The 15,293-nt window shown below is 36.9% G+C and overlaps 1 protein-coding gene across 1 annotated transcript; it reads left to right on the top strand.

Annotated features, from left to right (window-relative positions):
- The first annotated feature begins 11,716 nt into the window (after positions 1-11,716).
- On the top strand, positions 11,717-14,064 carry LOC145587851 (uncharacterized). The gene is made up of 5 exons (XM_081644526.1): positions 11,717-12,300; positions 12,382-12,495; positions 12,584-12,643; positions 12,744-12,767; positions 13,022-14,064. Exons 2-5 carry the CDS (start codon positions 12,409-12,411, stop codon positions 13,451-13,453), a joined length of 603 nt encoding a protein of 200 aa, XP_081500652.1. The 5' UTR covers positions 11,717-12,300; positions 12,382-12,408; the 3' UTR covers positions 13,454-14,064.
- The last annotated feature ends 1,229 nt before the right edge of the window (positions 14,065-15,293 follow it).

The following is a 15,293-nucleotide window of genomic DNA, read 5'->3' on the forward strand; positions in this document are numbered from 1 at the left end:
TAATGTTTGAGTTTCAAATTTTATATCGTTTCCAATACACATAATTGATCATGCAACAAGAGATCAAATTTGACTCAGAATAAAACTGGCTTCAGCGCCATGCAACAAGAATCACGCATGGCGACAAGGTCTGTCGTTTCGCGACAGATTAAAAGATAAACACGCTTTTGTACGGAATCCTTTTCCTAATATAATTAAGTAAGTAGACTCCGCGTTAATCAGTTTTAAAATACGTTTATCATAATAAAACACTTATTTTATTCGAAATCAAATTCTTTATTTTTCAAAGATATATAATTATCAATCCCAACTCTATTAGAATTTAAATGAACCTTCTAGATTATTCTAAAAGATTAAAAGTCAATCCTAATAACTTTTAGGAATAAAAATTAATAGGCCCTCCCATAGATCATTGGGCTACACATAAAATTCATTTCGAGCCCAACTTAGTATTTTGGTCATAACTTCCTCATTATTCATCGGAATTGGGCTTATAATATATCGTTGGAAAGCTCTTTGCGAGCCCAACCCAACTACACCTTTATTGGACCCTTATCATGGACCAAACTAAATTGGACTAGCTATTTTCATAAATAGAGTAGGTTTTCGAAAACAAAAAGAAGGATATTTTAATAAAAACAACCGCATCACAAGACTTTTAACACTTTCATTTCGTTCGATAATCAATGACGTGAAAGATATTCATCACTGGGTTTGGTTTTTGGGGAGACACAATCAGGTGTCTACAGATATCTAGAAGGAACATGTAGAACTCGAACTTGCCCCAAAGCAACCTTTTCTCGAACAAAATGTATATCCATTTCCACGTGCTTGGTGCGTTGGTGTTGAACCGGGTTGCCAGAAAGGTAGATAGCACTGACATTATCACAATAAACAATAGTAGCCTGTCGAAGAGGACGATGTAACTCAAGTAAAAGATTACGAAGCCAACACACCTTAGAGACAATATTTGCGACGCCTCGATATTCTGCTTCTGCACTCAATTTAGATAAAGTATGTTGACGCTTAGATGACCAAGAAACGAGGTTGTCCCCAAGAAAGCAGTAATAACCCGATGTAGAACGATGGGTGTCAGGACAACCTCCCTAGTCAGCGTCAGTGTAAGTAATCAAACGATGAGACGCGACGGATATAGATATAATCCATGATCAATGGTATCCTGAACATAACGCAAAATGCGTTTCAATGCATTATAGTGAGATTCCCGGGGATCATGCATAAAAGACACACCTGTTGTAACGCATAGGCTATATCTGGTCTGGTGAATGTGAGATACTGAAGAGCACCTGCTAAACTGCGATACAAAGTAGGATCTTGAAAAGGTGGTCCTGCATCTGCACTAAGTTTGGACTTAGTGTCAACTAGAGTAGTTGCAGGCTTACAAGAGCCCATACTTGCACGCTCTAAAAAATCTTCTGTGCATACTTTTCCTGTGAAAGTAGAAAATAAGAGGGCGTGCAGGTCACCACAATCCTTAAAAAGTAGCTCAAAGGCCCCAAATTTGACATAGGAAACTCAGTTTGTAACTGAGAGATACTTCCTGCTCGCAATTAGTTAGTAGAAGTGGCTAATATGATATCATCAACATAAAGAAGCAAGTATGCCATATCATCACCCTGCCGGAGAATAAAAAGTGAGTTGTCACTTTTAGCAATAACAAACCCAATTTTAATCAGAAAATTTGCAAATCACTGGTACCAACCTCGTAGAGCTTGTTTTAGAACATAAAGAGCCTTGCGAAGCCGACAAACATGAGTAGGAGTTCTCCGATCAACGAACCCTGGAGGTTGATGCATATAAACAGTTTCCTGCAAGTCACCATGTAAAAAAGCATTTTTGACATCTAATTGATGAATGGACCACTTCTTAGCCATAGCTAAGCTGAGAACTGTGCGAATGGTGGCCGCTTTAACTATCGAACTGAAATTTTCATCACAGTCTACACCAACTTCCTGCGACCGGCCATCACAAACAAGACGAGCTTTGTGCCTCTCTAGGTCACAATTAGACTTGTACTTGTGTTTGAACAACCACATACAATTAACAATATTCACCGGTTCACCCCTGTAGGCCTAGGTACCAAATCCCAAGTCCCTTGACAGGCTAAAGTCGTATCACCTAATCAAAAGAATAACCTAAAACCACTAACTAATAATAGATAGGGAAGTAGGGTCGAATCCACAGGGAAACAAGTCTTTCTATTCCTAATTAATTAATATAGTCTAAATTATTAAGTAACCAAAATATTGTTTTGAAAAGAATTATACTAAGGGGATTAAGAATAGGGAGATATCAATAATAAAAGGCCTAGGGTCACAAGTTCACCAATAATTAATATTCCGGGATAAAACATAACAATCAACAATTAACAATGCACAGATAACATGATTAACTGGCTCTCGCAATTTATTAATCAACATAGATCTATCAAGCTCTCGCAATTTACTAGATCTAAGTTCCAATTGAAAATAGCTTTTAATATCAAATTAACATCTGCTCGATTCATCAATTCAATATTGCTATACTTTTACAATCAATCACATCTGCTCGATTCATAATCTAATTGTAAAGCGTTAAAACAATTCAATGAGAAATTATCTAGCAATATCAATAATAAATAATAACAAATTATCCCTTCATATTAATTACGGATCCCCCAAGAACCCTAGAATTAAACTACTCACACATAATTAAATCTAAACTAATCAAAACAATTAAAGAAGACATGATTAAGATTAAAGTAAGAAAATAAGCAATAAAAGAGAGAGAAGAGATAGTACCAAAATAAGGAAGTATGAAATTGAATATAAACCAAGAGATTAGAGAGAGAAAAACATGAGAGAAAGTAATACTAAAAGTTTAGTTAAGAGAAGAGAGAGAAAAGAAGTTAGAGAGAGAAAGAGAGTAAAAAAAGATACTAAACTCGCTTAACAAAAGCGTATTTATACTAAGCTAACAATTCCTAAGCTTAAACGAAGTAAAACGACGCTTAAACTCCACTTAGGAACACGCACCCGATCGGGCGAGGCACCGCCCGATCGGGCCCGCCTTTTTTCATCTTCGAATCTCTCGGGCGAAGGACTGCTTCCTTCTTCTTCCGCCCCGCCCGGTCAGGCGCGCCTCAGGGCGAGGGCTACGTGATTGGGCGAGGCTCTTGGGCATGGTTTGGACTTCGATTTGGGCTTCACTTCTTAGCCCACTCCAGATTTCCTCTTTGGGACTTTAATCACTCGGTCCAATGCCTCAGTATTTCATATGCCGAGCCCTTAATCACCGGTTTGATGACTCTAACCGGCCCTGGGCTACGAAAAGTGGTCGTACTCCTTCAATGCTCGTAGTTACTCCTAAAATCCCGAGAAAGTGCTCCAAATGTGCAATCCCCTACAAAACTCAACCAAAACTACGAAAACACTAGAAAACACAAATTAGTAATAAAAGTGGCTCTAAAGAGCCAAAAACACTACTAATTATGACCAAGGTACGGGGGTAAATCACTATATAAAATAGACATATCATCCCTGTTTTAATTAAAGCACTTTCACCGTTCATCGCCGCATTCCAATTTTGGTCATTTAAGGCCTGTTTATATGATTTGGGTAACGCGGATTTATGAGTGACTAGTTTAGTGGGTTGAGCGGTCATGGCATATTTGGGGTTGGGTTTGACAATCCTATGGATGAGACGGGTTCTCATTTGGGGTGAAGAGATGTTAAAAGGTATTGGGTTAGTGTTGTGGTGAGGAGGGGGGAAATGGGTTGGGCTGAGCTGGTAGTGGGCTGCGTGGGAGAGCTCGTATTTGACTGGGTTGGGCTGTAGGTGTGGACAGCTAGCGTGTGGTGGAGAAGAGCCAGCGGGCCCAAGGTCTGGCGAACTGGGACTTGGCGCTACTATTTGGTACGCTGGGTTTCCAGCTGTTGCTGGGCTGGCTGGGCATTGGGGCCTAACACTAATGGGTGGGCTGCTGGTCTCCCATTGGGCGTTGGGATTGAGGTTGGTTGAGAAGTTTGTGTGTGCTGGTGGGTTTGACGCATAAGATAGTGAGTGAGAAGTGGTGAGGTTTCACTTTCACCTAAAAACTCGTAATGCTTTAGCCGGTATTGACCCAAACTTCGATATGGGAAAGTGGTTTCATCAAAGGTAACATCACAGGATAGGATGACTTTATTAGTATAGAGATCAAGACACCTATAACCACGATGGTTTGGGGGTATCCCAGAAACACACACGAAGAGGATTTAGGGGAAATCTTATGTGGAGTAGTAGATGACAAATTCGAGAAACATAGAAAACCAAAAGTTATAAGATGGTCATAAGAAGGAATTATTCCAAAGAGAGCCTGAGTCGGGGTTATGCTATTGAGAGTTTTCGTGGGCAAAATATTTAGAAGATAAGTAGTGGTTTCAAGAGCATAGACCCAATAGGGCGGTGGAAGTGAAGCATGGAATAATAAAGTGCGCTTGACGTTGTTCACAGTTTGGATCATTCACTCAGCTTTACCATTTTGGGATGAAGTATGAGGACAATAGAATCTAAACACCATGCCCTTTTTAACACAAAAGAGTTAATAATAAAGTTCCAATTGTGAATTCAAACCAAATCTCAAACAAAGTGCTTTATGGAGAGTTAAGGATCTTATCACTCCTAATCGATCCTGGAATGTGGGAGTTATTCAAGAGCGGTTTGAGTGGGATAGTGCAAAGGAGATTTTGACTTTTGATCTCCCAATAGATGAAGAGGAAGATCAGACTTCTTGTATTGGCCATGGCATAAAGCTAGAACCTATACTGTTAAAATAGGATATGCCTTTCTTGACCATGGAGGAAGGGAAGAGCCTCCCCATAGAAAGGAAAACTTTGATTTTATCAGGGTTTTATGGTACCTGAAGATTCCACTTAAATGGCGTATCTTCTTATGGAAACTTGTTTCCTGCTAGAGCTAATCTTTGAGCAAGAGGAATCATCATTGACACTTTACGTGACTATTGCAGTGTAAAGGAGGAGGACGAATATCACCTCTTTCTTGACTGTTCTATAGCTCGGTATGCTTGGGATAATTGCCGAATACCGAACTGCAAAAAACCTACCGGCTCAATTTCTCTAAAAAATTGGATCCAAAGTCATATTCTGCTTTTTTATAGTCAAGATGGAATACGTAGTCATCACATTCAGGCCCTCGTGGCTACTTTGTGGGCTATATGGATTACAAGGAATAAGCATATCTTCCAAGATGAAAATGGCTACTTGAGATGTTATTTTGGGAATCTTAAAGAGGCTTTTCTCTTGTTACATGATTTCACGAAATCAGATACTAAGTAACAAGCCTTAGTATATGCTACAGATTTTTCCCTTTCCCCCCACCAGGATTTTTACAGGCTTCATTAGGACAACTGGATCACGTCCTACTTTCCAACAACTCCTTAGCTCTAGGTACTATTAGAGCTGATGGGTCATGACACAAGGTAAGTAAGCACTATGGGGTTGGATGGACGATAGAGCTGCAACACCTTGGTGAAAGGGAGGCTGGTGGACTCTCTGGAACCGCATCCTTAGCTTTGCAAACTAAGTTTTGGGCTTGCCTTTACGCTTTAAGGTGGGCTAGTGAAAATGGGTATAGGTCTATTAAAGTTTTAACTGACTCTTCTTTACTCGTCATGACTTTGAGGAACAAGAGTCCCTCGGACATTCACCTTTTATGGACTTTGAAGGAAATTATCAAGCTCGGAAACACCTTTCAGCATTGCATCATCCTTAAGGTGAATAGAACGGAGGTCAATCTATCCCACCAAATAGCTTACCAATGTCGGGTCACCTTGAACAATTTCTCTAATTCTGCAATTTTTGATGTGTTTTAGTTTTCCATTGTTTCTGTTGTTGTTAAAAAAAAAGAAGTAATGTGGAATAATGACTACGAAATTACAAAAATGCTCCAGGATGTACCTAGAGAAAGGTACACCCGGGTGCGGGTGTACAGAATAGGAGATGGGGAAACGAGAGTGGGGTCGCCTGAGCCAGAGGATGGGTTGGGCGCCGACCGCCGACAGGGGATGGGGGTGGCTGGTGGGGAAGGAAGGCTGACAGTGGTGAGGATTGCAGGGTTTTTTTTTTTTTTTTTTTTTTTTTTTTTTTTTTTTTTATAAATAATCAAAATAATTTCAATCCAATGAGAACATAACACGTGGATTACAACCTGTTATAACAAGTTAACTCCTGTTATAACAAACTTAGGTTTATTTTAGGCAGATTTAAAGGTTGGTGCATTTTAGGAGAACAGAGCAAAGGTTGGTGCATTCTTGTTAAATTTTCCTAAAATACATTCACACTAATATTCACTCTATAATCCTTATCATATAAATTTCTTACAACTTTTATAAGACCTTACCATCATAACGAACTGAAGAGAGTAACTTTTATTGACATCTTTTATTTATCTAGATAACTTTAGATCATTTTCGGGGAATTTAATGAATGTACAATACTTTATTTATTACTAAAGATGGGATGTTTAGTTCGGAAAATGGAAACGGAGTGGAAAGGAAACAAATAAAAGGGGGAAATGAATCAATTAGCTATTACATTTTCATTTGTTTGGTTTAACCATGAAAATGATACGTAGTATTTATTAAGAAGAGGGTAACTGGGTAAGGTTATACGTTACCCTAAGTTTTTGAGCAGTAACAAATAAAAGGTAATCTAACCATTACCCTTAGGAAATAATAATTGTTACCATGCTTTCAAACCAAATACAGGACACCGATATCGATTTAATCCGATCCGTTTCCAATCTAAGAAATACACTCACCAAACGCTACTATATATACACCATTTTTGGCAATTTAGTAAAAGTTTGACTTGTCGTCACCAAACGCTACTATATATACACCATTTTTGGCAATTTAGTAAAAGTTTGACTTGTCGTATTATGCTGCAAGAATGGAAACTGCTACATCCTCTAGTGGGAAATAGAAGGCATAAGGCAATTAAGACAAAAATAACTCGTACACTATAAATTTCAGAAATAAGAGGGTGCTGCTCCGAGTTATTTGTACTCGTCAGTTCATCCATTACAATTTAACCTGCTATAAGCCTGATAATCTCTCTCCAAACTTTAAACCCAGAAAACTAACTTCAAACCCAGAAAATTAAATTCAACTTTTTCCTTCGAAGTAGCAAAGATCACATTGTAAACATCTAAGCAATGGTGAATCTGAGAAATGCCGCCATTAATGAATGCAAGCTCCATTTTTCACTTCTTGAACTTCAAAGTCAAAATAAGGGTATGATTTTCTAGGGTTTTTACTCATACTATTCATTCATTGTACTCTCAATCTTTTCTAATTTCATACTTCGTATAACTTTAGATGAATATTTTGAACTACTGGAAAATGCAAGAAAATGTGCAATAAATCATAGAATGATCATCTCTTTTTCTTTTTATTTTTTTTTTTGTAAATAAATCCTGTTTTATTGATTTTTGTAATGATTGCACCCTGTTTTTTCGTAAACCTCTATTGTTATTTTTCTTGTATTTCATGTTTGTCCACTAATATTTCAATCATATAATATGATTCGTGTTACAAATAATTATAATTATTATTAATTTCGTTGTTATTTTAATTGTCGTACATCATGGTTGCTTGGCATTTTAAGTGCTTATTTGTCCCTTAATTCTGTGTACAATCTTGCTATAGTTCGATTGTTATCGTATTATTCGTTTTCGATGCTTTTCTTTGATCATATTCTGTGGAAATGATTCAATCAAATTTGTTTTGGACAGCGAGTGACAGTTTGCACAGCACTATTATGCACATTCTTCCTCGTGAAGTAAGTTCTAAATTTCTAATCTCATAGCTATATATGCACTCAATCAGTTTTCATACTCGTAGCTTAGTTCATCAAATTTTTAATGCCCGTTGTTGTGGATTTGAGTGAGTTAATACGGAAATAATAAAGTTGTTACAACTTACCAAGTGTATGTAAACTTTTGTCTATAAAGAACATATATAATTCAACGGCTGCATTTAATTCGAGTCTTGACCCTTGCTTTGAGATGCATAACTACTTCTCAATCGAGTTATATTGTTAGCTCGAGCCATAGCAAGCAATATAAAAGTCAATTTCTTAAAGGTATATGAGAGTGTATACAGTTAGGTTAAAATTGCTGCATTTTTTTGTTGATGTTTCTTTTAATTTTCTGGCATGTAATAATTGTGATGATGTGCTTTCTTGTGCTGTTCTAGGCTGTTAAGTTATATTATAGATAAGTACATGCAAGATTGATTTATGAAATGTTTAATTACGCTAGAGAGCACCAAGTCGTGAAAGGAGACATTGGCATATCTAATGTAGCCATATGTAGAGTTTTTATCGTAACTTGAACTTGCTTTAAATTATTTCTCTGCAAGGGTATGAATTCTGATCGTAAAATTCAGAGAACTCTGTTGGAGCTACTGAATCCGCTTGATGGATTTGGTCAACTAGGCAAGGTATTATGACTGAAATTTAGTATGGGGTTGTTATGTTTTATGCATTGCTGTTGAACAATGTGATGTTCTGAGATTTCTACCTAATATTTGACCACTAAATGCTTGGTAACTGCAGGTCAAATTTATCATGGCAACAAACAGACCAAACGTGTTGGACACTGCACTTCTTCTGCCTGGTCTGATAGACAAGAATATTGAGATTCCATTGCTAAATGAACAGTCAAGGTTGGAAATTCTTAAATTTCATGTTGCTGTCTTGGCCAAACATGGTGAGATCGGCTTTGAAGCGGCTGTTAAGCTAGCAGAGGTGAGCAACTATTGCTTTGAGATGCATAACTACTTTTCATTCGAGTTAGGCTGGAGAAGATAATGTGCCTTGATTAGTATTTGGGTTGTGTATGCCTTTTCTCAGCATTGGTCTTTATATAATACGAGTAGGAATTAACTCTTTAAACTGATTTACATCTTGTACACAGTTTAATGAATAATTACAGTGTTTAGTATCAGGAATTGTTTATTAAATATGATACAAGGATTTATTTGGCTATGATAGCATTTAATTATGCTTCCCTTATTAATTTGAGGGTGTTCGTTCTTTTTAGGTATGTTTCTCATTTTAGTTCCTCGCTAGTGAGTATATATGTCAAATGCATGACATATTTTGTTTTCCATATTATTCAGGGTGTTCTTCTCTATGGGCCTCCTGGGACGGGCAAAACATTGTTAGCTCGAGCCATAGCAAGCAATATAAAAGTCAATTTCTTAAAGGTATATGAGAGTATATACAGTTAGGTTAAAACTGCTGTATTTTTTGTTGATGTTTCTAAGTACATGCAAGATTGATTCATGAAATGTTTAATTACGCTAGAGAGCACCAAGTCGGACAATCAATCAATCAATCAATCAAAGCCTTAATCCCAAAAGTGGGGTCGGCTAACATGAACCAAATTTGATTATTCCGTGTAGTCATCAACATAAATCTTTCTCCTCCATCCCTTACGATCCAAAACTTCATCCTCACGTAAATCCATGCACTTCATATCCTTCCTCACTCCTTCCAACCAAGTCATCTTTGGTCTCCCTCTTCCTCGTTTAATCCCTCCATGGTCCCACTCTTCCACTCTTCGCACCGGTGCACCCTCGGGTCTCCGTCTTACATGTCCAAACCAACGCAGACGATTTTCCCTTAATTTATCTACAATGCCCGCCACACCTACTTTCTTGCGAATAACCTCATTTCTGATTCTATCTCTTAAAGTGTTTCCACACATCCACCTTAACATGCGCATTTCCGTAACCTCCATCTTTTTAATATGCTCTTTCTTAGAAGCCCAACATTCTGTACCATAGAGCAACACTGGTCTTATGGCAGTCCTGTAGAATTTTCCCTTCAACTTTAAGGGAATGCTGCGGTCGCATAGCACTCCCGTGGCCGCTCTCCATTTAAGAGAGTAATATTTTTTAAAAGGAGACATTATCTTATCTAATGTAGCCATATGTAGAGTTTTTATCGTAACTTGTACTTGCTTTAAATTATTTCTTAAAGCCATTGCTCTTATTTTCAGCCCTGTGAAATTTTCATGGATGAGATTGATGCTATTGGATGTCATGAACTCTGCATGGGTATGAATTTTGATTGTGAAATTCAGAGAACTCTGTTGGAGCTACTGAATCTGCTTGATGGATTTGATCAACCAGGCAAGGTATTATGACCGAAATTTAGTACAGGGGTCGTTATGTTGTATGCATTGCTGTTGAACAATGTGATGTTCTGGGATTTCTACCTAATATTTGACCACTAAATGCTTGATAACTGCAGGTCAAATTTGTCATGGCAACAAACAGACCAAACGTGTTGGACCCTGCACTTCTTCTCCCTGGTCTTATAGACAATAAGAAGATTGAAATTCCATTGCCAAATGAACAGTCAAGGTTGGAAATTCTTAAATTTCATGCTGCTGTCTTGGCCAAACACGGTGAGATCAGCTTTGAAGCGGCTGTTAAGCTAGCAGAGGTGAGCAACTATTGCTTAAAGACTTGCATATCATTTTATGTACAACATCTAACATGGCACTCATACTGTCCTGTTACCTTTTTCTTCAGGGATGTAATGGGGCTGATCTGCAAAACGTGTGTACTGAAGCTGGCATGTCTGCTATTCATGCAGAGAGAGATTATGTGATCAATAAAGACTTCTTTAAGGTATAGTTTGTCACAAATTAAGCCATTACTGCACATGTTGAGTATTACATTCATTGTTTACCTTATTACTTTGAATCATTAGTCTTTTCCTTCTCCTTTCATTCTTAAAGACCCCATACCCCTACCCCATGAGAAGACTTTGTTTACAAAATAGAAAATTGAAATGGGAAAGTGGTTATTGAAGAGAAATTGTTAGGAAGTGTTTAAAGACTTATCTGATATTTGAGTCTTGTGAATCTTGCAGAGATACAAGTTGCTTGGAGGAGCAAACAACTCATCTTCGCGTGCCACCTGCAATAATTTTGTAAGTATTGCAATTTTGATAAATCTATATATTAATTTTATAAAATATTTGAACTAAGTTGGTTTTTTTTTTTTTTTTTTTTTTTTTTTCCTTCCCTAAGCCGAGAGGTTTAATAAATCTAGGGAATTCCTGCTACATAAACTCACTGGTCCAGGCATTAGCGTACAGCAAAAGAAAATTCTTGTACCAACATGAATGTGACCGTAAGTATTTTATTGTTGCCTTTGTTCTTTGCAAAAGCAGTACATAACTTGGATTATGTCTTTGTTGTTGTTGTTGTTTATGTTTTTGTCATTGTCTATGTTGTAGTTGGCCTTGTCTGTTAAGAAATATTATGCAACTTTTTTTTATAATTTTTTTTTATTTATTATGTTGTAGCTAGCCGTATACAGTCTAAAAAACCATGTGTTGTCCGCGAATTCCATAAACTAATTGTTGAGCTCAATAAAGCTGGTGAGACCATTCGTCCAAAGGAGATGGTTGAAGCTGTAAGGGGTAAGTAATTATTATTATTTTTTTTTTTTGTTTTGAATCAGGAGTAAGTGTATTGGTGTTTATTTATTTTTGATTCATTATTGTTTCTAGATGTGATGATGGATAAAACTAGGAAGGCTGGAACAACACGATGCCAATGAGCTGTACTATCTTATTTATTCGGATATGTGTTTCAGGCGTGCTCAACCCATGTTTACGTGCAACATTAATGAGGTATTAAAAAACTCCTATAACAACATTCTAATTTTTTAAGAATCGCCCACCAAGTATCTTCTCTGCTTCAAAAGGCAGAAAATCCCGACCCCCACCATTCACATCAATCGAATCAGCAACTAACTCACACTCACTATCTTCTTTCCTCCTCAAGCACGTAATAAAGTGGTCTCTTGCACCATGGATAACCCCAATTATTCACCTTCTTTCCATCACACACTTATTCACCATTAGTCTGGGATATCGTAGTAAAGAGCTCTGAAAAGGACTCTATGGTTAAATTTCTACTCATCTGTTGTTTGTAAATTATTCGGTCTTTTAACTTTTTTCATGCTACTTTTTTTAATTGTTTGTATATGTGAGACAGGATGTAGGGGCACACAGCTGTATTGTTGTTCCCGGACATGATTCAATCAATTATGCTCAGACATTGGTGGAGCAAAAAGTATTTAGCACCTGTCCTGATATTCTAGCCATTCAAATATCTCAAGTAGATGACACTGGAGGAAAATTGAATTAATCCCTTGGTTTGGAACGTGAAATAGAGGTTACTTGCTCTGGTGATGGCAGAACAAATCTAAAGGTATATAAATTTACTCACATTTTTTGTGTCAAAATTTCATATATTCCTATTTGAGTTAAACACCTGCTACGATTTCTTCAGGTGCGTTACGAGTTTTTATCCACTGTGATGCACAGTGGACTGACTTGGCAAGCAGGACACTACACCACTGTTACCAGCATAGATAATAAGCTCTACTTATTTGATGATGAAATTGTGAGTATTGATCGGATTTTGTTTTTTCACTTTTGTTTATTTATTTTTGATAGGAATCTTAATCTGATATTTTGTATTTTTTAATTAGGTTTCAGAATACACAGTTGAAACTCTTGAATGTCCCGTATTACTGTTTTATAATCGTTCAGTAAGTTTCAGTTAATTAATTTCAGTGCAAAAACCCTAGAATTTCTGGTTTAGAGAAAAGTGAAAAAAAAAGAAAAACTAAAACATTATGTTCATTGCAGGGTGTTGATGATGTGATTGGCGCAGTAAGAATGCCTCTATCTATTTTTTAATATAATGGATTCATTTATTATTATTATTATTATTATTATTATTATTTTTTTTTTTTTTATTTTTTATTATTATTATTCCTATTATTATCAAAAACAAAAGTCATACAACCTACAATAAATTAGTGGGAAGCCGAGATACAATCTGGGCCCCCACTCCTCATTATTATTATTATTATTATTATTATTATTATTATTATTTTTATTTATTTTATTTTATTTTTCTGCAGGTAGACGCTTTGTGCTCTTTGCGCTCTTTGTTTCAGCATCAGGAATCAGCTTACCAAGAAGCAGCAAATCCCAGGCGCCTACGCAGCAGAAGTGGGATGGTCCGTCGTGATAGGAACCAAGATGTCCCTCATAATATTTCGGGTATTACGAAGCCTGCCATTCGGCGTTTGGCTCGTAGAGCTGGGGTCAAGCGTATTAGTGGCCTTATCTACGGAGAAGCTCGATATGCTCTTAAAACTTTTTTAGAAAAAACCATCGGTTATGCTATTACTTACACTGATCATGCCCGTAGGAAGACTGTTACTGCCATGGATATAGTTTATGCTCTTAAGAAGCAGGGTCGCACTCTCTACGGTTTTGAGGCCAAGCAGGCAATAAGTGACGAGTCAGATGAGAATTCTGAAGACCAGGAAGATTCAGAAGGACATTAAGAAAAGACGTGCTCTGACTGATTCCAGCATAAGGATCAGATTTCAATATCAAAGGGTCCCTGTTTCCATGAGGAAGAAGATGGCCCTGCGACTTCAGGTTGTGGCTAGACAACCAATGAGAAATTTTGGTATAGACTTGTGTGGTTGATAAACTTGAGATTCAGAGAAGTATTATAAGGATAGGTAGGGTACTTTAGTCATCGACAAGAGGGGGAATGAGGATGCGTAAAGAACTACATCATTTAAATTGTTCATAATTAGGGTATGGAATAGCAAGTTGTCTTGTATTTGCATAAAATTGAATCCGGATTTCGTAACTGTCAGGTTAATCAAGAATAGTTCTGAGAGATGTGTAGCTATCATTTTGCAGTAGTGTGTTATGAGTCATCTTACTGTCATAGCATATATTGTGCTGTTGGAGTGTCCTTTCCTCGTGAATCCATCTTTGTTGGTAGGTATAGGATGCGACAGAAGTAAGGCTTTTCTCTGTTTCTGGTTTCGAGTAATGTCACTTAGGTGGCCTGTTTTTCTTATAGCCTTAATTTTATTGTCGAGGTGTTCTAGATAAACTGGCCTTGTTTGTGATCCTCCAATCACCTTCCTTACATAGTATCGAGCTGAATAGAATCCAAGTGTACATACAATGGTTGATATTGTTATGCATGTTCTTTGCTTTCTTTTGTTCTTAAAGTGAGCCTTTGGCTTCAAATTCTAGTTGTTTTACGTCGGGTTCTTTACTCTAGTATGTAGATCTTGTAGGTATAATTGATGAAATACTACTCAGTAGTATTGATCTTTTGATTGGTTTTTCTGCCTTGTCATTTTCTTATGCCCATCACCTACCTATTTCTATAATTTCCCCCCATTGACGATCTATTTACACGAGCGCACACACTGACATGTTCCTATTACAGTTGATAATTTATTTTAGTCCATGAACTACTAGATGATTTTTGCATGTTTTGCATAGTATACTCTCCTTGATCTTTGTTTCTTATCCTTATTTCACATGTTTGACTTTGTGGTGACCTAGATATTTCACCTTGTGCCTTTTTGAGTGTGGTGGAATATTAAAAATTGTCATTCGCTAATTTATTCTGTGCCTGTTGAGTTTTTTGCCTTCTTGCCTGGTATTTTAAGTTACCTTGAAACTGTTTTCTATTTTGTTGGGGGCTATTCTACCGAGTTACTAATGTTAGATGGCATTTCTTTATTTCACCTTCAGATGCGTGTGATTATAATCTTTGACGAATGTCCTGATATTACATAACCTTTTTGTTCTTGTTGATCTATTGATATTTGGCTGATATTTCCCACATACATGATACAGAGTAGTGCCTATTTGCTTTGCTCTCGAGTCATCTGAAACCACTTCTAGGACACCTGGGAAGTGTTATTGTCATTTGTCAGCCTTTTATTATTGAGGCGATTGCTCACTAGGATTAGTCTGCTTCCATATTTTGAAGCCTTGCACTTACTTTTTTTCTGGTTGAATTTGAATCGTTGAGCTTTTTCATGAACTATGGACACATGTTTATGATGTTCACTTCGCACCGAATGTTTACCAATGCATATAGAAAAATTGCCTGATTATACTACCTTATGGTCTTTTGGCGAATGAACAAAATGTATGTATCATCATGGTTTAATTTGCAAAAATCCTAAAGTACATGGACTATGTCATAATTGAACCGATATTAATATTTATCTATAACATACTAAAAAGAGAATTCATGGTTTGTGATAAAAGGGCAATTGTACAGTATTATCTTTTGACAAAATTCCTTCCACGTCCTTTTTTATTTTTTATGTTAGTAATGTGTGGGACTTATTGGGAGTG

This window comes from Chenopodium album, chromosome 17, assembly GCF_948465745.1.
Source record: "Chenopodium album chromosome 17, dcCheAlbu1.1, whole genome shotgun sequence".
Taxonomy (NCBI): domain Eukaryota; kingdom Viridiplantae; phylum Streptophyta; class Magnoliopsida; order Caryophyllales; family Amaranthaceae; genus Chenopodium; species Chenopodium album.

Excerpts from the sequence above, each read along its gene's own strand:
- LOC145587851 (XM_081644526.1), top strand. The coding sequence starts at position 12,409 with ATGCACAGTGGACTGACTTGGCAAGCAGGACACTACACCACTGTTACC. Across the intron at positions 12,496-12,583 it reads ACTTATTTGATGATGAAATT|GTTTCAGAATACACAGTTGA; the intron begins GTGAGTATTGAT and ends TTTTTTAATTAG. Across the intron at positions 12,768-13,021 it reads TTGATGATGTGATTGGCGCA|GTAGACGCTTTGTGCTCTTT; the intron begins GTAAGAATGCCT and ends ATTTTTCTGCAG.